Raw genomic sequence first — 24,760 nt, 5'->3', positions numbered from 1 at the left:
TGGAAGTCTTATTATTGTTTTTATTTTACTTTGTGAACCCTAACATCTTAAGGCCCTCCTGTCGTCAGCAGACATGGAAAGAATTTTCTCTTGTTTGCTCTTGTGTGACTCCTCCTGCAGGTATTGTAGGTAGATCAGTTCAGGCTTCTGTTGGAGAGAGCTTTGGGAACGTCAGACATGCATTATCCCTCAGTAACCATGGACATTGGTGCTAGGACTCCCCTACAGATGCCCCAAACCATTCATAATACTCCAGGCCCTTAAGAAAACTGAATATACAATGCTCTCTATGTTTTAAGTTGTCTTTAGATTCCTATGATACCTAATATCATGTAACATATGCATGTACTTTATTTTCTGAACATCTCCAGTCCATGTTTGGTTTGGTCTACCAATGCAGAATCCATCAACATAGGTCTACTGTATTTTCCCAGCAAATACGCTACTGTAGAATTTCCACCAAGAAATGATACGTGTACAAAACATATCCCGATTTTTTTTTCATGGATCATTCTCACGTTGTTAGTTTATGCTCACTCAATACACTGTTTCCATACATCAGCTGGTGCTGTCTGTGATTGTCCCTGTGACACACAGCATGTGGCTTTAATGATAGCTCTTCATTGAAGTCTTACTCTGTAGGAGACATTTGCTAACTATTGCCACTTTCATGAACTGGTTAGAACATACAGCAAATAATTTTTTTTTTAAAGAGAAGAATGGGGTTGTCTTTGTCTTGATTCTGGTTTCAAAGGCAAATGTTTTTCTTTAGTAAATACGGATCATGAGTGGCTGGGTCAGGATCATCTTTTCTAGATAGGTGATGAGCAGGATGTCGTGTGCTGAGTAATTTTAAGTGCAGTAGCAAAAACTTCTCCAGTAATGTGGCACAAGGCAAAGAAGGCGCAGAGGAGCTTGGAGGAGCTAAATCTCCTAAATCTCAGAAAAACAGAAGAAAGCATTAACTCTCCCGGAAAGACAAAATCAATTAAAATTTGTTAAAATGATGTGGCCAAGTATTTACATTATTTTTCTATTTAAGTGCTTGCTAAATGAGTTGGAGCACAGTATCATCTGGCTGTACAGAATTGAATCAAGTCGTTTCTCACTAAGTTCTTCATAGTAGCTGATTTAAGAACAGATTGAGCAAGCTATATATAATATTTATACGTACATATACACACATGCATGTATATATACATATATGTGTACACACATACACACATATACATGATAGTTAATGAAAATGAAGCCATTAATTTGAAGAGAAAAAAAGGGATATAGGGAGGGTTTGGAGGAAGGAAAGGGAAAGAGGAATGATGCATTATAATCTCAAAAAAAAGGTAATTAAAAAACTTCTGTGTACTGACAACCAAGTTTCAGAGCACACAAGATTTATGTTAAGAGGAAAGGAAAATCCGTAGGTGAGAGGTGAACTGTTTTTAAGTTTATTGACCAGAGGTACAGATAGGTACACCAGGCTCTTTTTTCCATCTTTTCTTTGTGTGCAAGAAATTATTTTATCTGTCTGTCTGTCTTCCTTTCTTTTTCCTCTTTTCTTTTCCTTTCTTTTTTCTTTTCTTTTCTTTTCTTTTCTTTTCTTTTCTTTTCTTTTCTTTTCTGGAGAGTAGGCTTGTGTCTAAACTCAAGATTGGTGACATTGCTGGTGTTTATATCCCTGTTCACCTCTCAAGTGTCTGCCCTTTGTTCTCGGGATTTAATCTGCATTCTCGGTTGGAAAACCCAACTCTTCTATTTGATTGCTTATCATTATTCAGTTTAAATAGTAAATATTTGTTTAAGGCCCACTGCATGGAAGTTTCACGTAGGATTTTAAAAGACGTCTGGCCTATTCTGAGTAACATAATGGAAGCAAAGCAACCAGAAATGATCTGACAATTAATTGGAGTCTTTTGTAAGTAGCTCCTTCCTTGGTGGGCTTAGTTCTGCGTTGATGAAAGTTCCTACGCTGTGTAAGAAGCAGGCATTTCTCCCACTCTGGCTCACAGCTGAAGAAACAGAGTCTTGAGAAAAGTAAGGTCAGGTCACTTGCTCCAGGGCCACACAGGAAAGTGCTGTGGAAACCCGCTTCAGTCCTGCCATTCTGGGTTTGATGTGGTGCTCTGTCGCCTTCGGTTGGTCTGAATGAAGTGAATATATATCTATTTTTAGCAATTTGAGACTCCAAGTTAATTCTGGAAAGGCCTAATGAAGAGATAATATATGGAGAGGAGGGTTCTTTTTTTTTTTTTTTTTTTTTTTAAGAATTGTGATCATAAAATAGCAGACGATGGAGTGGACTTTGAAGCGCTCTGGCTATAAGTGAGGCTATATCAGATGCCTAATCTCCCTTATGGTCCACGCTGTGTTTGTTCTACCCACTCCAGTACCTTTGCCCCAGCACTCACGGAGATAAGCAAAGTGATGTTACTTGGAACAGATACTCTCTCTCTCTCTCTCTCTCTCAATTGTTAGGTGGCTGGTTTGCCGAGTGCCACATTTGAAGAAGTGTCTTGAGCCTGAGAAGGATGGGGCAGGTGCTCTCATTGTCTGTTCTACTGCATTATTGGGAATTAACCTAATTTCTCTCATTACAAATTAGATAACCTGTTTTCAGCCTTAAAATAATGAAAAACAAAACTTCTGCAGTTACTTGGATATTCCTGAATAACTTTCTCACCCCGCCCCACCTCCATCATGTCCATGTGCTGGGGTGTGTGCACAATCTTATGTCATATCCGGATGTCCTTATGGAGTCTAGAAATGATGACAAAGTATCCTATGAGCTGTAGGTGAAGTGCGACAAGACGAGAGGGTCAGAGGCACGGGGTCTTCAACTACTGGGTCAGTTTATAGTGCTATATTAAAATATTAGATCGTTTTGTAAATATGTATTACTACTGTGAATTTATGACAACACAGTAAGTGATGTCCTCTAAGTAGGAGCAAATATGAATACTCCAATATATGCATGCATATTTAAATATGTAACTATTCTTTGATTGTGAAGACTTGACATTAAACAGTTAGTGGGCCTTGTTATTCAGAATCTTAACATGTCTTAATGAATTGGATTCCACTTACATTTTCCTCCACTTGTATTAAATTTTAATCTACTAATCATATTTTTAATTGGTAATTGATGTTAATGGACTCAAATATTTCCCTTTATCTATCAAATACTTCAAAGACAGCTGCAACTACATAGATAAAGAAGTTTAGTTTTGAAAATTCCATGTGAACACACTGTTTAGAGAGAAAATTAAACATCAGTGTTCCTGTTTATAGTGTCAGTGGAAAATAAAATAAATTAAGCCTGCAGATACTGTGTTTACTTACATTGGGCCCTTTATATTCTTGATATTGCACTGGATCTTGAATACATTATAGTCAACACGAATATTAAGTATGATTGTAAAGTATAGACATTTCTCAGGTTTCGAAGTGACCATTATAGAAATACTGATGTTTTGTTAGGTACTGCTAACATTAAATGTATGTAATCTTTTCAGTAATTTCAAAATTGTAATTTATAGGTGGCAATTAGAATTTATTTTAAAGTCTGTGCTGATGAAATATTTAGCATGTGTGCATAAAGGAAATATTCTTTTTCATGTAAAGGAAACTGAGATTTTATGCTTAGAATCACAACCTCACAATTAAGGGAAATTGCTCCATAAGATTATGAAGAAGAAAACCCATCTTTGAGTGGCAGCAACATCTCATGCGTTTCAAAGGTCAGGCTGGTGCAGAAGGTGCCAGCTTTGCCACTCAATGTCATGCAGAATGCTGTGACAGCCAGGGCTGATACAGCTGAAAATATCTGCAGCCTTGGAAGCCTTGGAAGCTTCAGAAGGTCATTTTGGCATCAGGGTAACACTGCTGATTCACAGGGAAGGTCAGACTAGACAGCAGGGTGAAAACGTAGGTTGCTGAACCCAGGGACTGTGAGTTCAGGGCAGTTGCCAGTCACAGTAACTGGGCGTTGTGGTCTAATTGGTTGTGACTCTCATTGTGATATTGATAGAGTAATGAGATTTATTTGACTGGTGACTTTTAAATTTATTATCCTTTGAAAGTTTGTTATTCACCTCCAGTTCCTCAGTTTGTCGTGGTAAACAGGACAGAGGTCGCCTTAGCGTTACCTATGTAGGATGTCCTTCATCAGAAACAAACAAATCAACAACAAAAGATGAGTTGGCTTACTACAGTAAAGTGTGCACAAAACACAGTTGTAAAAAAAAGAGCAATCAGTTAGAAGGGAAATATGAATATAGTAAGTACTTGAGATGAAATTGAGCATTAAGTTTACCTCGACTTTGCTGCAACTGAAACAAAAACTCTAGGGAGAAAAAAAAATCCATTTATTTAATACAATTTCTTTCTGCCCTGTATTGTGTTTTACTTTTAACCCTTAGATACTCAGGGAAATAATGCAGCTCTGCCCTTGGGTTAAATGTTGGGAAGGATCCATTCCCAGCGCTTAGGAAGTGGATGCTGAATTCTTCAGTTGGGACCCTTCCCGACTTGATCCCAGCCCAGAGCTGTAGCTGCTGACACCATTGTGTGTAGTGGCTCCACAGAGACCAGTTGCTAGTGTTTGTGCTCAGGGCTTCCCACGCCTACCTTGCCCATTGCTACTTCTATAGTGTGCTTTTTGTTTTTTCCCTTTTCCATGCCAGATGTTACACTCGTTCTTCCTGCACTAGTGGTGCCTCCCAGCGACAGAGCACCTGCCTGCCATGTGCAAGGTGTGGGTTCCATCGCTAGCACTGAATTTACAAAAAAAATCAGCCACATCCATCCAAGATCTTGAAACCACCCCTGACCTCTTTCGTTTCACACATCAGCCCTTATTATTAATATCTCCCGCTGTATATGTCTCACCTTTTATAACATAGTTACTATTAGCTTATGTTCGGTTTAAGCAGCAAATTTCTCAAGGGCTCGATCCATCTATTCCCTGTGCTTGTCTCTAGAGTGACCAGTAGACATGATCCGTACTCACCATGATTCCATCTCTGTATTTATTCATTTAATGCGGTTACAGTGAATTAACTGAGTTTTTTAGGGAAAAGTTTTTCCCCCTTCTATGCTAATGAGAGAAAGAAGGACTAAAAAGTGGCAAAACAAGAGGAGTCACGCATACAGTTTTTGCCCAAGGAGATGTTTTGGGGCCTTGGAACCAGAGCTTTTTTTTTTTTTTTTGACTTTCATTTTTCATTTTATTAAGCGATTTCATATTAATCATTTCTTATTTTGCCAACAGGTAACTAATATAGTGTAGGCTTAGAAAAGTAATTTCTGCCCCTCAAATTCTTAGTGCCTTCTCCTTGGAATACTTTCCCATGGTTTTATCAGCTGTTGAAAAGGACATGATGTGGTTGATTCAGACCACTCCCTCTTCTCTGCTGCTCTGTAAACTCTAGTTCGTGGCTTATTTAGATCCACACCACTGCATGGCTCCTCACTTTGGTGTGTTCGAAGCCGCATTCTGCTTTGTCTCTGTGGATGTTTTCTGTTCACACCGAAGAGAGAGCAGGCTCCAGGTGTTGAGTACGTTAGTAACAATCTTCTGCTCCAAAGAGCTCACCTCAACAGTCTGTCAGTCAGCTGTCGGGTAGGCCCAACACCGCAGCCTGTTCAAAACAGATTCGTTTTGTAATGGAGAAAGAGCTGATAGATATGGTGTGAGATTTTTACTTCTATGTACTGTCTGGTGTTTGCTGTATGGTCAGAGAAGGCGGGCATGCTTCCCACAGCCCTTTAAAGGAGACTCCCTCCCTCCCTCCCTCCCTCCCTCCCTCCCTCCCTCCCTCCCTCCCTTCAGCAGCAACTGGAAGCTTCTGAGCAAACCACTATTGATGTAGTAGTGGTCCCTCCAGTGTGTCCACCCCACTCGGTTCCAACCTTTCTGTTCTTTTGCTCTTCTATCTTCGTCATTTCTAAGTTTGATGTTAAATCATCAGCGTGTGTTTTGAATGAAGTTTTACACTTGAAAACACATGACCTGATTTTGAGTTCTTGATCTTCCATTTGGTTACCTAGGGAGACTTCAGTGAGTCAGTCACTGAGGTACACAAATATCAGTTGCTTGTTCACAATGAATACGATGATGATTTTTAGGTGTAGTAAGATGATGACTATAGATATACTCAGGGAAAACAATCAGCAAATTATGAAAATTAAATGTATTGGTCTATAAAATATTTGATATTATAGAAGATCATGTATTTTATTTTGATTAATCAAAATAATATTATTACAAGAAGCTGTTTTCTTTAAAAACATTTATATATAATTGTGTAATTGTTTAATAATTTATGAGACAATCAAATGGTAGGAACATATGACAAGCTCTGACATTGTTACCAGATTACTGTTTTAATTTGTCCCATATTGTCATCTGGATACTCCTTAAACGAAACAGAATAGGTTAAGCTTCCTTCTTACCTACTAGCTTGGTGGGGATTGTTGGGCAAGACCAAAACATAACTGGTTGGAGACATAATAGGTGGTATTACATAATGCCCAGTGCGTTCCAGTGATGTGGAGGGTTATGCGTGATTTATGATAATATTTATCGTTTAAACACACTAGCTTTCTGAAGCAAACGACAGAATGTAACCAAAGAGCTTGTCACAGTCTTCAAACAAGGGGTTTTTGTTTGCTTGTTTTCCAGAGAATACATCCTAGGTTTTGAGGCCAAGCAGAAACAGTGAACAATCATTGTGGAGAGTAACCTTTCAGTTTTAGTTGCTTGCAGTTGCTGAAATTTTATGTGTAAAAGAATAGCCTCAGATGGTAACCGTGGAGTCCGGGTTCCCTGTCTCGGCACGTGTGTAGATCCCACGAATACAGACTTGCAACCGTGAAGCCTAATTGACTGACTCAGGCAGCTCGAGACGTTTCTGAGGCATCCGTAGCCCAGAACAGTAAGTGTGGGAGTTAATACACGATTGGCAGTTATTGGAGCTTATTGTTAACTATGGTTGTCTTGTGATTGCCATGGGGAGGTGGTCATTGGCTTTTAAGAGCGTGTGATGCTGGTGGAAATTTACGGAGCTTTAATCATTGTCTCATTAACAGGGTGTCATTGGCTTTCCGTGCTTCTTCATGGGTTGCAGCTTTTCCAAAATGCACAGAATCTTATGTGCAATTAAAATCATTAGGAAAGAGTAGGTTTTTCTCTTTAGCAAAAGGGCCAGATTTCAAGCTGCCCTGCTAATTTGGTAAATTGGTACTTCTTTTGAAAGTACCAAATTCTAATAAAATCTTTTATTTCTCAAGAAACATGGCCCAGGCATAAAATCTCATTATTGAAACAAGAAGAGAAGAAATAGAAATGACCAGGTTCTGCCATCTAACCATTGTGAGTCTTAAAGCTTCTCTTCCAGATACTTTGTCTTGTGAACTGTTGTTTAGTAACCAACTTTGAAGGGGCAAAGTAAGAGGAGAGAGCCTTTATTCCCTAACCAGGCAGGCGCACAGGCAAACTCCTGTGAGCTTGTTGTACCTCCCATGTTAGTTTAACCGGAAGCACAAGCCGCTTCAGGAAGAGCCTGCTGTAGATTCGTAAATGACTGAAGTGGATTCCAGACATATGGGAAACTGGGAAACGCATTTGTGCTTACATTGGTCTCCCAGATTCTGTTGTGCCTTAGTTACTTTGGTGTTGATTATAGAAGTTGTTAGAAATACTACCTTCAGTCAGTCTCTAAGGAGAAGCTGAACAAGACGTTTTTGATATTTATAAAAATAATGTGAAAGAAAAACATTCTTTGAATCCTATGACATAGTACTACTCAGAAGCCTATAGATGGAGCGTTCCCGTGCTCATTTCATACCACTTACCTCCTCCTGTAGTCACTTCACACCGTAACCTTCTCCCGTAGCACACCTCCTCCTGTAGTCACTTCACACCGTAACCTTCTCTCGTAGCACACCTTCTCTTGTGGTCACTTCACACTGCACCTTCTGCTGTAGTCACTTCACACTGCACAACTCCTCCTGTATTCACTTCATACCGCAGCCTTCTCCTGTAGTTATTTCATACCACACTCCTTCTCCCTTGGTCACTTCACACCACAGGCCATCTCCCATAGTCACTTCACACCACAGCTTTCTCTTGTCATCACTTCACACCATACCCCTTCTCCTGTCGTCACTTCACACCACAAACCTTCTCCCATAGTCACTTCACACCACACTCCTCCCGTAGTCATTTCACACCACACTCCTCCTCCCTTAGTCACTTCACACCACACTCCTCCTCCCATAGTCACTTCACACCACACTCCTCCTCCCATAGTCACTTCACACCACACTCCTCCTCCCTTAGTCACTTCACACCACACTCCTCCTCCCATAGTCACTTCACACCACACTCCTCCTCCCATAGTCACTTCACACCACACTCCTCCCGTAGTCACTTCACACCACACTCCTCCTCCCTTAGTCACTTCACACCACACTCCTCCTCCCATAGTCACTTCACACCACACTCCTCCTCCCATAGTCACTTCACACCACACTCCTCCTCCCATAGTCACTTCACACCACACTCCTCCTCCCATAGTCACTTCACACCACACTCCTCCCGTAGTCACTTCACACCACACTCCTCCTCCCATAGTCACTTCACACCACACTCCTCTTCCCATAGTCACTTCACACCACACACTGTCCTGTAGTCACTTCACACCACACTCCTTCTCCTGTAGTCACTTCACACCGCACACCTTGTTTCTATTAATTAGAAATAAGCGTGTATTGTCTGTCTCCCCCACTGTCAATGCAAACATTTATTCATGTTTTTAACATTTTCTTTTTGACAATTACAGAATTAAAAAATTGCACTTACTTTTTTTTATCTGTTTCTTTTTTTTTTTTGAGCAATGTAGTACTTTATTTTGAATTGTCAAGAGCTAGAAACTGATGGTACAAATGCTTCCATTAGTTGGCTGCCATAAACGGGAGGATATTGAACAGATTTTAGAGATACAAAGAAAGATTTAAGCACTCTTTAGAGGTGAAAGGCCTTTCATGCTTTCCTACTTGAAAACTTCACAGTGTAGATGGAGGGATAGTGTCTCAGAAAGTACCTAAAAAATATCAAAGAGCATGCTTTGCTGTTGAGAAAGGTAAAGTCTGGGAAAATGCTTTCTTGGAAATTTCTTGTTTAGTTCAGACTTAACACATGAACATGTCTTATGAGCTAAGGATTTATGTTATTAAGTGATGGCAGCGTAAGAGCTTTCCATATGGACTTGCGAGCCTTGATGAGACTTAAAACCAGCATTGATTTAGGTGGCCATGCAGACAGGGACACCATGTGAAGCTGTTAAATAAAATGTAATTATATTGCCCTGTGTCTTTTGGCATAGAAACATCCTTAAAACACAGACAGTATGTTTATTCATTGAGATATTATCCATTTGTATATTAGAATAATAGTAAAATTTGTTGCTATTTAATATCTTGGGTCTAGGTGAGTAGGTTATTTTATGTGGAACTGGCCCTAAAGAATATTTAAGGTACGCTGAAGCCCCACTGTGAAAATATGAGTTGTTAGCGCTTGTCTTTGCTTTCTGACATTTCCGACTGTTTTAAATCAGAAAGGCAGAGGAACATCATTTATTCTTAGTGAAAATATTGCTCCTGTTTGTAAGCAACCATATATGTATGAGCTACAGCTTTTTAAGTAAAGCTCAATTTATGTGATGACAACATTATATTGATAATGAAATAAGGTTGCTATTAAAGTCAGATCTATTAATCAGTAGAAATATTTGTAGGATTGAAATGATGTTTTCTGCAGCACCCATGTGATTTTATGACCTAGGAATAAGAAATGCATTGATGAAAAATGCTTTGTTGATTTCATGGAACAGAGGAAATATTTGGTATAGTGTCTCCTTATGAGACTTGACCTAATTCATTTCTTAGAATATATTCAAATAATTATATGGTGTATTTGCTCATGAATAATTTCATTCATTGTATTCTTAAGAAAAAATATTAATGGATATTTATTTAATTATAAACAAAGTTTTCATACTGTTTGTTATAATTTATTGAGCAACATATTTAGGATAATTTTAAATAGTCATAATCCATAAACGTTTTTCTGAGTATATTGTATCAGGGTTTAAATATAGTATTTGAAATTCAGATCTCCCTGTCGAATGTCACAGTTGAAAGCAGTGAGACTAGTTGTTTAACTATAATTCCAGAAGCCTCAGAAAACACAGGGAAGAGTAAGTCTGGGCCTTCACAGAGATTCAATTTTATTTTGGGCAGATTTTAAATTGTATCTGCCACTCCTTCCTATGTTACTTTTATAATATATGTCACTTGATTCTGCTAAAATGGAATATACAGGGTTTATTACGGAGGCTGTCTTGGGACCTCTGGAGGGGACCTTGGAATGGCATCGTGAAGGCTATCAGTTGCCTATGTCACTGAAGTCTTACGTTCCCTGGGCGTCTTCTCTTAGTTCTCTGGTTGATCAACTTCATACTTTTGAGTTATGCATTATTGTCATTAAGAAAACATAGATTTCCTTGTAGCATTGAAGACCGTTTAAACATTTAAAACATTTTAGGTAGAAATGCCACCAGTCATTTTAAATATGTTTGCTGCTTGTTACTATGTCAAATAAACTGTTTCTCCACTGAGTGTGGTTTATAGTCTTAGTACACAATCAGAATATTGCTAGAGCATAGGAACACCACTGTGAGTCATGTTCTGTTTAGCAGTTTGGCCAGGCTAGTTTCACAGTGGCAAAATCTGGGTTTTCCAGTGTATCATTTTTTTTTCTGAAAATTCGAGGGAGGTGATTTGTCTGATTTACCGTTGAAGACAAACAGCATTAACTCTTTTGTTGCCTGTATTCTGGTTTATATTTATCACTTTGAAATAGTAAATGTTACAGGCAGATCAGACACACTACGTGAGGCTAACGAAATAGCGTCTGTGTAATATATGAGTATAGGGGCAGTGTTTTCTCATGAAGAACAGTAAAGCAGCATGGTCTTATCTCCTGTCTTCTTGGTGAAGGGAGAGGAATTCTACACCACTGACTGTTTGAATGCCATAAGATAATACAAAGGGATTATATTTTAGATTAAAGCAAATCTTTTAATTTCACAATCAGGGAGACATTTAAATGTGGTTCTATCGGAACTTTACTGTGTCCTGTTCTCTTGGCAGTTAGTATTGCATTCTCTTAATTGTAAAGATGAAATAGCCAGTGTTTCGAGCTGCGCATCCGGAGCCCAGATAATGTAACTTGCAGAAGATACTTTGAGACTAGTATTTGCATGCCGTGGGCTAATCTGTATCTATATCATCCATGTCTCTTTGTTTATGTCTCTGTCATGTCCCTGTCCCTGTCCTATACATAGCTCTCTGCCCATCTGTCTACTACCCATCTACAGTCTTATGACATGACTATTTGTTTCCTTTGGGCCAGTGCAAGTTTTGATGCTGCAAATAGAGGAAAATCTAGCCTTGTTCATGGGACTTCTGTGCCAAGACAGATGCTGACAATGGAATATGGACCTATTGTCCTCCTCTACCCCCTTCCTTCCAATGGCTGGCATCTGATGGGGTATCATGTCTTAGAATCTGGACTGCTCTTGGGATGGGAAAAGGTTGGCCACATTTGATAATGTTTATGTACAGAGCTAGTAACCAGTATGTGAAGAACTGCTCTCACCATCTAGTGATGCTAATACTTTACAGTTTCCTTGCACAATAACATAGAAATAAATTCACCACTTTTAAATCATTGCCTATATTTACATGTATATTGTTTTAAAAGTCATTTTCTAATGTGATTATAGTTCTGTATTTCTGTATTTAACAACAGGGTATCAAGTAACTTGTGCCCCTTCATTATCTGCCCTACCACACACCGTTTGTCTGTTTGGGGAATGGGGATTTTGAAAGACTGCGCTGACAGACCTCAGATTACTTGTGCCAGTCAGTAAACAGGGTCTTCCCAGCAGCCGCCTGTCTGAAATGTGTCATACCAGAAGGCCACATTGGTAGTCCCTGTCGTTCCAGAGGATGTGTGACTGGAGGTTATCTTTTTCTTAGTAGTAGTTTCAAAACTTCGGTCGCTTGCATGACGCCATGATTTTATTGCCAATATATTGACTTAGTCTTATGCTTTGAATTCTTTGGCATCATTGCAAGTCGTCACATGACCTAGCACAGGCTGGAGGAGCTGGTGTCAGCACTCTGGGGCATCTGTTAAGATTACACAGTGTGCATCTCTGTGTGATCTCTATGGGCGCTGCCCCTAATTCACTTACCCTGGCGAAGCACCCAGCCTAGCTCTTTGTTCTAACAAGAGCAATACTTCCGGAAGGCTCACTCACCCTCTCAGACAACCACAGCTTGGTGACTCTATTTAAGCAGTCAGGACAGTGTGACTGCAGATCTCCCCCAAAATTCCTAGTATTATTTCCCCTGAAGTCTGTTAATATTTGGGGCAAGCACTTTTTCTTCCGTTATACCTTATCTTACCATAGACTGTACACATGGCTTCTGACATCACTTTAAGTGAAATTAGCTCGTGTTGCAGAGAGCGTTTGGCTGTTGATATGCCATATGAGTGAGGAAATGCAATGGTTAGAGTTTGATCAACCAGTCACTGAGAACTTTTCCCATGGGTACCAGAAAGTTTGATTCTTGTTAGAAAACTTCTAAATTTCCAAATCAAGCCTTTTGTTCTTGAGGTAACTTTATATATAATATATTGATAAAGTCAGAAACATGTTAGAAGTAGATTCATTTCATTTAATAGTTATTTTAAAAACCAATCCTTTTACCCTTATATAATTTTCTTTCCTTTTTTCTCTTTTTCTTTTCTTTTTTTTTTTTTTTTTTGAGACAGTTTTCATTATGTAGCTCAAGCTGGCTTGGAATTCACTTTAGCCCAACCTGGCTTCGAACTCTTAGTGTTTTTGCTGTTCTGTCGTCTCCTGGGTATGAGGGCCCACACACTGCTAAATAGTGTCTTTGATAATCGGCTCGTAGGGTAAAAACACCTTTACTAGTTGAAGTTACATTTGAGAGTTCAGTGTTGGTCCAAGTCCTTTGCGTATTACCTTAAACCAAACAGTTTCACGAACTGAACTTCCCAGTAGGCACAGATAAATGTCGTCCCTCCTTATTCCCTGTCTTGCCCAGTCATAAACATGCTGCTTCTCGTCTGCATGTGTGTTCTAGTATGATCAGTTTACAAACGTGTTTATAATTCTTTTAGTTGGAACTTTTGAAGAATCTCTTAAATATATTGGACATTGAATAGAGCAAACTAGAATCTCTAGGCAATTTTGTAATTAATATATGTTTCATACTAAAGTGCGGCTAAGCCTGTGGCATGACAAAAAGGAAAAATAACCAATTCAAGAAATAAACTTTAATGTGTTCTACCTTGGCCATCAGAGAACATGGATATTTATAATGGTGCCAATTCTCCTTTTTTATGCAGCTTGAACCTGGTATTTTACAACTAAATATTCCCCAATGATTGGTAACATACCTGCCTAAACATGTTTGTTCCTATTAATATGAATAAAATTTATACATATATTTAAGCACTTAATAGTATCTTCTATATTCTAGGATCTAGGGTTTGGGTAATACACCTTGTCGTTAAGAAGTTGATAATATTAAACAAAAAGTTCTAAAGTATTGAGCATGTTTTTCTATTTTCCTTTACCTTTTTCATCATAGCTGGCCCAGCTTTACAGAGAAGATGGTATCTATATAGCACTATAAACAAGAATAGATTTGCTGGGTTGCAGGGATATGGGGCCTTCAGCCAAATGAAGTGATAGTGTGTAGTACACTATTGGGGTTCCGTAGCTGTTATAGGCAGAAGCCCCAAGAGCTCATCCCTCTAAAGATACAGGGATGTGGGATCATAAGCTAAAGAGTTGTGTGTGTTGGTTCTGTGTTGCGCTGTGGCACTGAAGGAAATGTAATGCATTTGGCTTTTCTAGGGTTGTCAACTCCTGTTGAGCAGCAAAGTAATAAGTATGGGAGTTATAGTGACGTGGATACAGTCGTGAAGGACTCATGAAGACAGCAGAGAAGCAGCGTGTGTAGATTGTAGACACTGGTCTGGGGAAGATACGTAGCATGGGGGGAGGAGGACAGTGCACAGTCATGCAGGACTTTATTCCCCTTTGGTGCAGGGTTTTCCACTCTTGTGAAGACTAAGGAATGAAGCGCTGTATGAAGGTGGCAGACAGATGTGCATAGGTCTAGAGAAGGAGGAGCCAGTCAAGGTGGAAGCTTGGGGACGTTTGACCCTGGGGAGAGTGGCAACAGAAAATGTAGTCAGAGAAGCAGGACTTTCAGGGAGAGCTCAGACCTCATGACGACTGTTTGAACAGAGAAATAAATGTGACACATAAGATCACCCACCACTGGGCGAGTGAAACCCGAGGAGAAGAGGAGTCAAGTGGAGGCGGCTCAAAGGCTGCTGTGTGAGAGAGGGAGTGGTCCAAGGCTGTGCAGAGATGCCTAGGCAGAAGGAGGGCCTGCAGGACCCTGGACTTTATAGAGGTGATGGTCTGCACATGCTTTCAGTGTGTATTTGAGTACATTCACATATGATTTCACGTGTGTATGTGTGTTCCTTTTGTGTCCTCGGGTAAGCTCAGTTCCACCGTAGTAAGTAGTCGTTTGTATACCCTCGCTTTTGGAAGTCACTTTATCACTGTTCTCAGGGTGCTGAGACAGTAGTGTTGCTTCTGCCCTTGGAAGCATGTGGTCCAGTGGTTCCAACATACAAGGAAATACAGTGCTTCGCAGACAGGGATGGTGTGTAGAGGTAATTCCGAAATGATGATGCTAGTGTGTAAGTGAGCAAAGGTGGATGTGGCGCCTCTGGCTTTCCTGGGGGCCTGGTGGCTGATGAAGGGTTAAGCAGTGTGGGCTGAAGAGGAGGTGAGCACATGTGCTCTGTGTTCATGCTGTGGAGGCTCCAAGAAACTGACTGCTGGGCAGAGACTGAGCGTTAGACAGAGTACCGACTTGCCAGGACTGGACAGACTGACCTTGCTTCGGCAGAGCTGAGCTTTAGGACCTGAGGACTCTTCTTGAACACTGTGGTTAGTTACTTCTTCAGTCCCTGTTAGAAACTGCAGTTTTCTGTTTTAGCATTTTCGAAATATAAAACCCTGTTAAGTAGCTAGAATTTTCTCTGAATACTATTAAGAATACTAGGATTAATCCTAAAAAAATAAATTCTACTACATAGTCATGCTTTTAGAACAGATATCTTCATAGCCTCTATTCTAATTTCCAAAATTACGAAGGTACCATTTATGTCCTGCTTCTTTTAAAAAACTGACTGTAATCACCTTTACTCTGTGTTGTTGGCGACTTGGAAGGTGCTGGTAAGAAAGCCTGACTTTCTTTACCGTGTTCAGAAGGAAAGCAACCCCAAACATACACACTTTTATTTTTGTAACTAGTTAAGTTTTTGTGATTTTTTTTTTTTTGTCCTGTCGAAAGGGAAAGTAAGCTGGTGAGCAAAGCTGCCCTGTTCTAAAGAGTGGTCTCCTAAGTTAACAGAGCCTCAGGCAGCCGCCTCGGCCCCCACCCTCCAGCATAGTGTGGGACTGAGCCTCCGAAATGCATCCTGCTGCCCAAATCAAATTGCTCACTTAATAATTAATGTTCCTGCAATGGAATCACTTTCTCCCTGGAGGTTGACTTCAGATTTACCAGACACGCTGACAACACTGCACTCCTTATTCTCGCCACAAGACCTCAGCTTCTGCTTTAAAAAGGTCTGAATAAAGGATGCTTTTGTTCATACCTCGCCTGCCTGTGATATAGTGACACAGTGTCTGATGGCTGAATGGAATAGTTTTACAGTATGAGTGCTGCTTTCAGCGGAGGGGCAGGACTTGGGCTTTAGGAGGAAGTGAATTGGATAGGTCAGGAGAATGTACCATTCGTAAACACCCCTTTCCTTTTTTATTCACGTGTCAGGGCAGCAGCAGCAGCAGGCTGCTCAGTGTCCACCCCTGGGAAGTGCCAGAGGGAAAGCAGCTTGGACTTCAGCTGCAGATTTTAGACCTTCATTTGATTCCCCCGGAGAGCTTGTCAAGTCCTTGGACTTCTTGCCTTAGAAGCTATTTGGAAACTAACATGGTTTAGTCCACTAACTGCATGTTGGGTAAATTCAAAACCCACATGCTCGTCCTCTTGCAGTGGAATAAGTCACATCTGATGGACATTTTCTGTGCTTATAGCATAGTAATGAACGTCTGACAGGCGCGACCTTTCATAAGACAACCCACACTATTGGCTTTCTGCCCAGAATATTGCTGCAACACTATCTGTGATTGGTTATCTCTTTATCATGCATTGCTTCACAAGGGGAAACGGCCCCCTTTTTAATAAATCTACGATGGCTGGCTGCAATATGCCTCACTGTAAGTATTTTGCGTGTGTGTGTATGTGTGTGTGAGAGAGAGGGAGAGAGAGAGAGAGAGAGAGAGAGAGAAGAGAGAGACAGAGAGAAGAGAGAGGCAGAGAGACAGAAAGAGAGGCTGACTTTGAGTTGCTTAGTCTGGTAACACATGGCAAGGTTGTGGTACTATAGGACATTAGTGAATGCTACTTAGTAAATCTTAACCTATCTCTTTTCTCTACAGGTTGGTACTAAGAAGTGCCTTTCCTGACGTCTCTGCTGCTTGGAACCGCTTCTAGAGCAGCCTCTGCTTTTGCCTTGCTTGCTGCCAGCTAGACTGTGACGACAGCACATCCGCCCTCCACCTCTAGCCCAGACACCCCATTTCTACTTCTAATCAGGAGAAAAGCTCTGAGTATCTGCCATTGCCCTAGGCTGCTTTAGTTTAGAAGAAAAGTTTGCTGAAAAAGTAAGATACCTTCTGCCAGGAAATCAAGGAGGAAAAAAAAAATCATTTTCTCGATTTTGCTCTAAACTGCTGCATCTGTCTATGCCAAACTAATCAATACCGATTGCACCACCAAACTCCATCGCAAATTCAGCTGTGAGGAGATTCCCTGTCAGACAACTTTGCTGAGAGCAGCTTGGAAATTCGGTGTCAGAGGGTCTGCCACGTTTTCATGCTTGCATTTTGGGCTCCAAATTGGCACTGGGAAGGGGTTACTGAGCACAAGGCTGATTCCAGGCCCTCCTGTAAACACCCATCCACTCACAGTCCTGGTATTCCTCTAAAAACCAAAACCTCTTTGAATTAACAGTTTCATGCTGTGAATTTCTAGTGGAGGTCTAGTGATATTGAAGTCACACTTTTCCACGTGCCGTGAAAGCAGGGAGTGGGGAAGCAGCCTTCTGGACATTTTCATTGCCATTTCACACTTCTGAGTTTTATCAGTTCTTATCTTGTTTTGTTTTTGTTTTTTGTTTTTTTTTTGTTGTTGTTGTTTTGTTTTGGTTACTGATTTTTCTTTTTTTCTTTTTTTTTTTTTTTGAGAGGGGTTGGGTTTGTTGGTTTCATTGACCATTTAACTACCTGTAAAATATAAACATGGCTGTTAGTGTCACACCAATTCGGGACACAAAATGGCTAACACTGGAAGTATGTAGAGAGTTTCAAAGAGGGACTTGCTCACGGCCAGACACGGAGTGTAAATTTGCACACCCTTCGAAAAGCTGCCAAGTTGAAAATGGACGAGTAATCGCCTGCTTTGATTCACTGAAAGTGAGTAAATATTCTGTACTTCTGAGGGTACTCAGTGGTTGATTAAGGGGCATGGGCACACGGTACAGTAACTCTGGGATTATGGATTGCTTTGTTAACATTCTAGTTATGCAGTGTGTTCTGGTTCATGTGTTGGGCTGGGACACTCAATGAGATGTCATAGAACCGAGTCCGGCCAAACTTACAAGGAACTTTACCAGGCCTTGAACTCCAGATGCCTTAATTTTTTTCCCCCCTAGAGCAGAAAGTGTTGTGTACCTATGCAGTTGTAATAGGATGATAACGAAGTGTGATCTTTGTTCAGCAATGGTAAATGTTCATGTCCAGCACTTTCATGTGTTAGAATAAGGCCAAGACGATCACTGATTGAATATGAGTTGTTTTCCTTTGCTGGTAAACTTTTCAAGTCGTTAGAAATGAATGGCAGATTCTATGGATACATCTTTACTTTTCTGTGAGATAATTTTTAGTGGCTTTTGGGGAAACTTGACTAGATGTAAGATTTCTTTCAGTTGCTATAGTAGCTTATGTGAACCACCTACTTTATTGAATGTGGTTTTTATATGTAGGTATGAATCAAATAGTGCTGTTCATTAGATTTTTCATACTGAGGAAACACATATGTTCTTTTCCTGTGAGAGTCTTGCCAGTTGTTACTTACTATGTTCTTGGTCAGAAATGTTCATAGTTAGCTTTGTTTGCATGGTAAGAAGAAAAGATTTATGTTAGCATGTTTATCGAGTTTGAAATGGATCTTGTAAAAGATTGCAAGCATGTCTTTATTTTGAAATGCAAGGGCAAGAATAGAAATGTGTTCTGGGGTACCTTCTACTTACTTGGTTTAATCAGATGGATTTTTGAATACTAAACACCTGCAGTTAATTCTTTGACACTTCCAAGATCCTATATACATCTGTAAAGAAGTCTCATAGTTCCATCATATCTTTTTGAAAACACAGCATACTGTGATTCCAGTGCTGTTTTCACCACAGCAGGGTGAGTTAGAGGTTAACTGTTTCACCCGGTTGCTTTTAGTTCACTTTGGGATTCTCACTTTGGTTTACTTTAGTTTTTTGCCAAGGATTTTAAAATTTCAGTCTTTAGAATAGGCTAAGAGGAGGTGTGTGGTAGTAACCACAGATCTGTGTCAGGACGGCAGGCTATGAGCAGAGCCCTAGAGACAGGTAAGCAGGGGCTGTCAATTACTACTGCCCCTGCCTTGGCCTTGAAACACGTTGATAAAGGCACAGCATTGAGACATTCGTGAAAGTCAGTCCTAAATCAATGGTCAGGAATTCAGGGAGACAGGGATCCATCAAATGAAGCAGAGGACTAATTGCTCTTGTCGGTAACCAGCCGTGTTCATAAGTAACTCCTTTATGACCCAATTCCTAGTAAATCCAGTTTTTAATCCTATAGATAATTCTTGGTGAACTCCTAGCTATAAAATGAAGGACATTACTTTTGGCTGTGATGTTAAATGGTTTCACAGAAGACCTGCCTACACAGGGTTTGGAAACATTGTGAGCTATTAATATTCAGTTTCTATTTTTCCACGTCCAAATATTTTTTTTTAAGTTACTATTCACTTGTGGTCAGAGAACAGTTCCCCCTTAAGTAAAGTAGCAATCTTACAGACACGCTGTGTGGTTAACGAGATTCAACCGCCACATCAAGGACTTTTTTAAAAAGCAACAACAACAAAAAGAATGTTAAGTTTTAAAATCTATTTGTGAAATGATTTTATTATACCAGTAATCACAGCAAAGTCCATCCCTTTCCTTTGGTTTTCTAAAATAGGCTGAAATTTATAGTTTAAAAATTTTTTAAATTTGGTAAAATGTTTTTTTATTTGATTAGACAGACAAATTAACACAAATTTATTTATAATAGAATTTTATACCCAGACAATAGCTCCTTAAATGTTAGTGAAATAAGTAATAAGAATCAATCAACTCTGTTTGGATGTTCAGTTAAGTATTTTTGTCTCATGTGTCACTGAAAGAGCCCTTCTTCTTTATATGGTGTTTGGAATTCTACCTTTTAGCTAGTAGTCTTCTGGTGTTCATGTTTGTGGCTAAAATAGATCCAGAACACATCTTAAAACACTTAAGTATCCGTGTGACTCATGCTCGAAGTTCTGAAGTTTGGAGCATTCTGAGGCTTGCAACCAGCAGATCATCTCCCTGGTCTCAGAGTAAACAGACGTTTTACAAGTAAAACTCATAATAGCCTGACTTCTTTAATGAAATCTGCTTTTTGTATTGCTTTTAATCCCTGTTCCAGCCTCTTTTGAGTTCTTGAGCCATGAGATGGAGGTAGCTTGTGTAATCTACTATTTTTAGAAAGTTAGGAAAGCAAACCAAATACTCTCTGAGAGGACCCTGTGAAATGGCTGTACCCTTCAGCTGTGCTGTTTCAGACTTTGGCTGAGCTCCCAGGTGACTTAGGTTTATAGCTGACTTCTGGTTAGAAGAAGAGAATTCCCTCATTCCCTGGCCCCCAACACACACAAGCATGTGCGTGTGCACGCGCATGCGCGCGCGCGCGCGCGCGCGCACACACACACACCAAGTTTAACAGTAGAAAAGTGTTTATCTAAAGAAATCATTAGGCATATTACTGGAGATTATGAGGAGAAAATTAGCTGATAGGGTTTCATTGGCACTGTGGTGATGTTAAGATTTAAGGGTGGGATTAAGGTTAGGTGTAGTACAGCAAAGCAGCTCTACTTCATAATAAATGTGTTACAACGGTTGGACTGTGGTAAGTAGGAATATATGTGCCTACTACATCTTTCCAAATGTAAATATGAAAACTAAAGATGAGTTTATAAATTAAACTCAAGTGTATAAATTAAATAACATATAAGTGCTTTATTAATTTAATTTTTATTTGCACGTGTAGTTTAAATTTATGGTAGTCTACAAGTGACTTCTGCCTATGGCTTGAAGGGCTTATCACTTGCAGGTCCGTGTGCACGAGGCACTGCAGATATTCAGAACAGTTGACTAAGTGCATCATTGTTTTCTGTAGAAGGTTTTTGTGGCTTATGAATGGGTCTCCCAAAGAGAAAAAAACAGATGGGAAGAGAAGGTCCCAGCACTACAAGCTGCCGGCAGAATGATGCCCTGTTTCAGTAGTGGTCTTTCCAGTCATGTTTATGCAGTGCTGCTCTGGCCTGGTCACTCAGCTTCAAGTTCAGAGATTATGGGAAGAGTGGACGGAATGTATTTTTGTGTGGAGGTGAATGTATATAGGCTCAAAAGTGAAATGTTTACTATGTCGTCCGTAGAGATGAACCTCTGGTGTTAACATCTGCATTAGACAGTAGGACTGATTTGATGAGATTCCCTCAAAGTAATGAAGTTAATTTCAGAATATCTCCTGTTATTACCACAGAGTATTGGCACCATAATAATGGCTAGTATCATTGCTGTTCTTTTAGAGATACCAGATCATGGTCTTTTCATCATGTTTTACGAACAATTTTATCTGAAGATTCTGGCAAAATGAAATGCATGAGATATGCAAGTCCATTCAGTTTTGCACTATAATTTCAATGTTGTATATTCCTACTTGCACCGACTCCTGCTAAGCATTTGATGCCCTCTTCCTGACAGCGCTTCCCATGCGGTGTTCAGTTTGAAAAGACGTTCACATCTTGTATTCTAAAGCTTGTTTCCTTCAGCGAGCGGTTGACACAGCAGGTCCTGGTCCTACAGTAATGCTCTCAGAGACGGATTCACAGAAAGACACAGCTTGTGAAGCAGCGTTACTGGCTTTCACTTTTCTTCCAGTAAGCAGAAACTTCACAACTCTTGAGATGTTCCTGTGCCTGTGTGGCAAAATCATTAATTCTGACAGGAACATTTCTGTAACAAAATGCCCAGTAGTTATAGCTGCTTCAGCAGTCCTAATAATAACTGTAGACATGTGCCTGTTCGTGTCCTTAAATTCTTTAGAAATATATTTTTATTCACTTTTTTCTTATTTTTGAGATTATACTATAGTTATAGTATTTCTCCCTTCTATTTTCTCCCTCCAAACCTTCCAGTATACTCCTCATGCTCTTTTCCAGACTCATGGCCTCTTTTTTTATTAATTGTTGTTACATGCAAATACACTCACACACACACACACACACACACACACACACACACACTTGTATTTTTCCTCTAAACACGAAAGTACAACCTGCTCCATCTATATAACGTTACATGTATGTATGTTTTCAGGTATTGGGTAACCAATTACTGTGCTCTTCCCTGAGTAGTATTTCTCGTACTCTGAAGATTCCTTACTTGCCTGTAGTTCTTTGTGTAGTGTTGAGGCCTCCTGGTATTTCCCCTGTTCACTTTGGCATGCCTCTTGTTATTGTCCTAGCATACACGTAAGCCGTCATGTTGATACAAACTTTATGGGTGAGTGCCTGACATTATGAGGAGACACAGTCTCACAACAAACTCCCTGGCTCTCTGGCTCTTGATAATCTTTCCAACCCCTCTTCTATGTTCCGTGAGCCTTAGGTGCAGGGCTGTTTTGTAGATGTAGCCACTGGGAATGGCCTATCCAACTCTGCATTTTGATTGGTGTGGTTTAGAGAGCTATCTTAACTGAGTGATTATTTTTTAAACTATCAGACAAACAAAATGGAAGATGTAAAACTACTTAAGGCTGTTTTCCTTTCTTTTGTAAGAATTTAACATACTGCTTTTCCCTTTTCCTCATTAAATCTGTGTTAGAGTGATCAAGGGAAAACTACTTTAACCCAAATTATCATAGAGTGTTAACAGGTTCAAAGTTTGCCTGCCTGTCAGTTTGTCTGCAAGTACTCACATTCATTCAGTAGCCTCCTAGCAGGGCTGTGGAAGTTCTCTGTGATCTGTAGAGTAAACCTAGTGTCAGGGGAGTGGAGCACGCGTCCAGTTCACGTGCTTCCAAACAGGGAGTGCTTCTCAGACCCAAGGACACACAGGGACCTAGGGTGTGTTGTTTATCCTGTCATTTTCCTTGCTAAGGGTATGCGGAGGACTTGAGCTGTTGGCATCACTAATCCATTACCTTTCATGCTGAGCAGCGTCTCAGCCATCCCACAGACCTAGACAAAGATTCGTATTTTCTTACAGAGAGATCCTAGGAAGGAAATTTTGAGGCTTTAAGAAAAAAAAAAAAACTTGAACAGACACACATTCTGTGCTTTTAGGAGAATAATTTTCAGTGTTTTTTACTTAGATCACAATTCATGAGAGTCAGTAGAGACGGGTAAACAAATGACCTGTGATTACACTGCTGATAGAGATCAAATGCATAAACTCAAGTAAAAGTGACTGGAAAGGTTGAATTGAAAATATTTAGTTGTGCGATGTATTGTGTATTAGAACAGTAATTTCCTGTGAACTTCACTGAAGCAATAATACTAGGTAATATTAATTCTAGTCAGCATTAATTTAATAGTCATTTACAATATGGTAGACAACTGTAGTTTTGTAAATAACATATTTCTTGTATAGTTATCATCAAATACATGTACTTATATCAGCTCTATTTGACATTAATATTTTTTGTTTTTTTTTAAATTTTGAGTTATGCTTGATTTGCTAGGGAAAAAAACTTTTTTATACTATGGAGTTTTTATTTTGAGAATTTAGTGACAGATTTCAAACTATAGAACACATTATATACTATAATTTGATTGGCAGACTAACTTCAAAATGTCTTTGGGCCTTGGCCTCACCCTTTCTTCTTTTGTTTCCTCCAAAATCTCTGCAACTTTCAAACCATCTAGTTTAGGACCAGGTGGATCTGATCTTTCTGAGTCCCAGAGACACGCAGATGCGATGTAAGCATCTGAGCTGTAAAAGGTTAGAGTCAGCTTTCATACTCCCACTCCACAGCATTTGGCATCAGCAGGAGTTTGAATTTTCGTCAGTTGTCTAAGCCTGTTCAGTGTCTTCTGCAGTTCCCACTGTTCAGGGTTCTTCATCTTAAGTTCCCGAGAAGCACATGTCTGCTAAATTTAGCATGATTTCAGCACTGTAAGATGGACTGGGCAGCACCAAGAACCCAGCCTTTTCTGGGAAGAGCAGAAGAGGTAAAACCTGGTACACTCAAAGTCTGTCTAACAGAGGTCCCTTGGTCTGCACCATGGTTTTCCTGACCTCTCATTGGCTGATTTGTCTTGGATTGTTGGGAACTATAGTGGTTGCTCAGCTATTCCCTAATTAAAATTATTTTTCAGGTACTGTGCAAAGAGAAAAATGGTGTTCTAGTTTCAGCCACCAGGATGAGAGAATTACAGAAATTACTACCCCCAGGAAAGTCCCAGAATCCAAAGAAATCTCTTTGGCAAGTATGGGAGTGTGGTGATCACTGAAGGGAAGACCCTTCTAAAGGGAAACTTCAGTACTCCTCTACCAAAGAGGCCAGCGCTTTGTTTTGGTTGTCAATAAAACTTGATATCACAGAAATTATTTTTTGTTTATGTAGATGCTTCTTTTACTTTCCTATTAAATAAATAAATAAATGTATATGTTAGTGAATTTTGTATGGCAGAAGAGTCTGTTGTTACCATAATTTTCATTTGTACTTCCTTTGCAAATGTAATTTTTATTTATTTGGTATAGAGTAAAATGAGTTAATAGATACTAAATTCCTTTGTGTTGATCACTGTCTTCATTTTATGACAATAGCCTTTACAACAGCTCTTTGATATAGTAGTTGACAAACAGGCACAGTGAAATACAGAGAAGTCAGGTGTGGGGCAACTAGTCAGCTGGGATCCATGCCTGGTGGTTTGATTGCAATTTCCATACTCAGTCACGCCATACCAAACATTGCTTTTCAACTTACATATCCGTGTGCAGAGGCCTCAACAAAGAAATCACAGCAGCGCTTCAGCATACATGGTGTTACAGGGAATATTGAAGGCGTTGGGCCTTCAGCAGTAAATAAACATAGATAATTATGTTTTGACTTAACAAGTAGATCAAGAATGGAACCCACGATTTAACAGGAAGATTGTGGCTTCA

The 24,760-nt window shown here is 39.8% G+C and overlaps 1 protein-coding gene across 12 annotated transcripts in view; it reads left to right on the top strand.

The window, feature by feature from the left end:
* Mbnl1 (muscleblind like splicing regulator 1) overlaps positions 1-24,760 on the top strand; it is a 168,454-nt gene that overhangs the window by 35,013 nt on the left and 108,681 nt on the right. For 8 of the 12 annotated variants that reach the window (XM_041659374.1, XM_041659383.1, XM_041659381.1 and 5 more), the window contains one exon: positions 16,695-17,729. The exons of 2 other annotated variants lie outside the window; for them this stretch is intronic. In XM_041659374.1, the coding sequence (XP_041515308.1) occupies positions 17,556-17,729 (174 nt within the window). In that variant the 5' untranslated portion in view covers positions 16,695-17,555. Of the gene's footprint in view, positions 1-16,126; positions 16,473-16,694; positions 17,730-24,760 lie in introns of those variants that run through there. 2 more of the 12 variants (XM_041659375.1, XM_041659373.1) reach the window with 2 other exon arrangements.

Source organism: Microtus oregoni, unplaced genomic scaffold (genome assembly GCF_018167655.1).
Source record: "Microtus oregoni isolate MIOR12 unplaced genomic scaffold, Mior012 000010F_ref0000083, whole genome shotgun sequence".
NCBI lineage: Eukaryota > Metazoa > Chordata > Mammalia > Rodentia > Cricetidae > Microtus > Microtus oregoni.
This window is presented reverse-complemented; position numbering and strand designations above follow the sequence as displayed.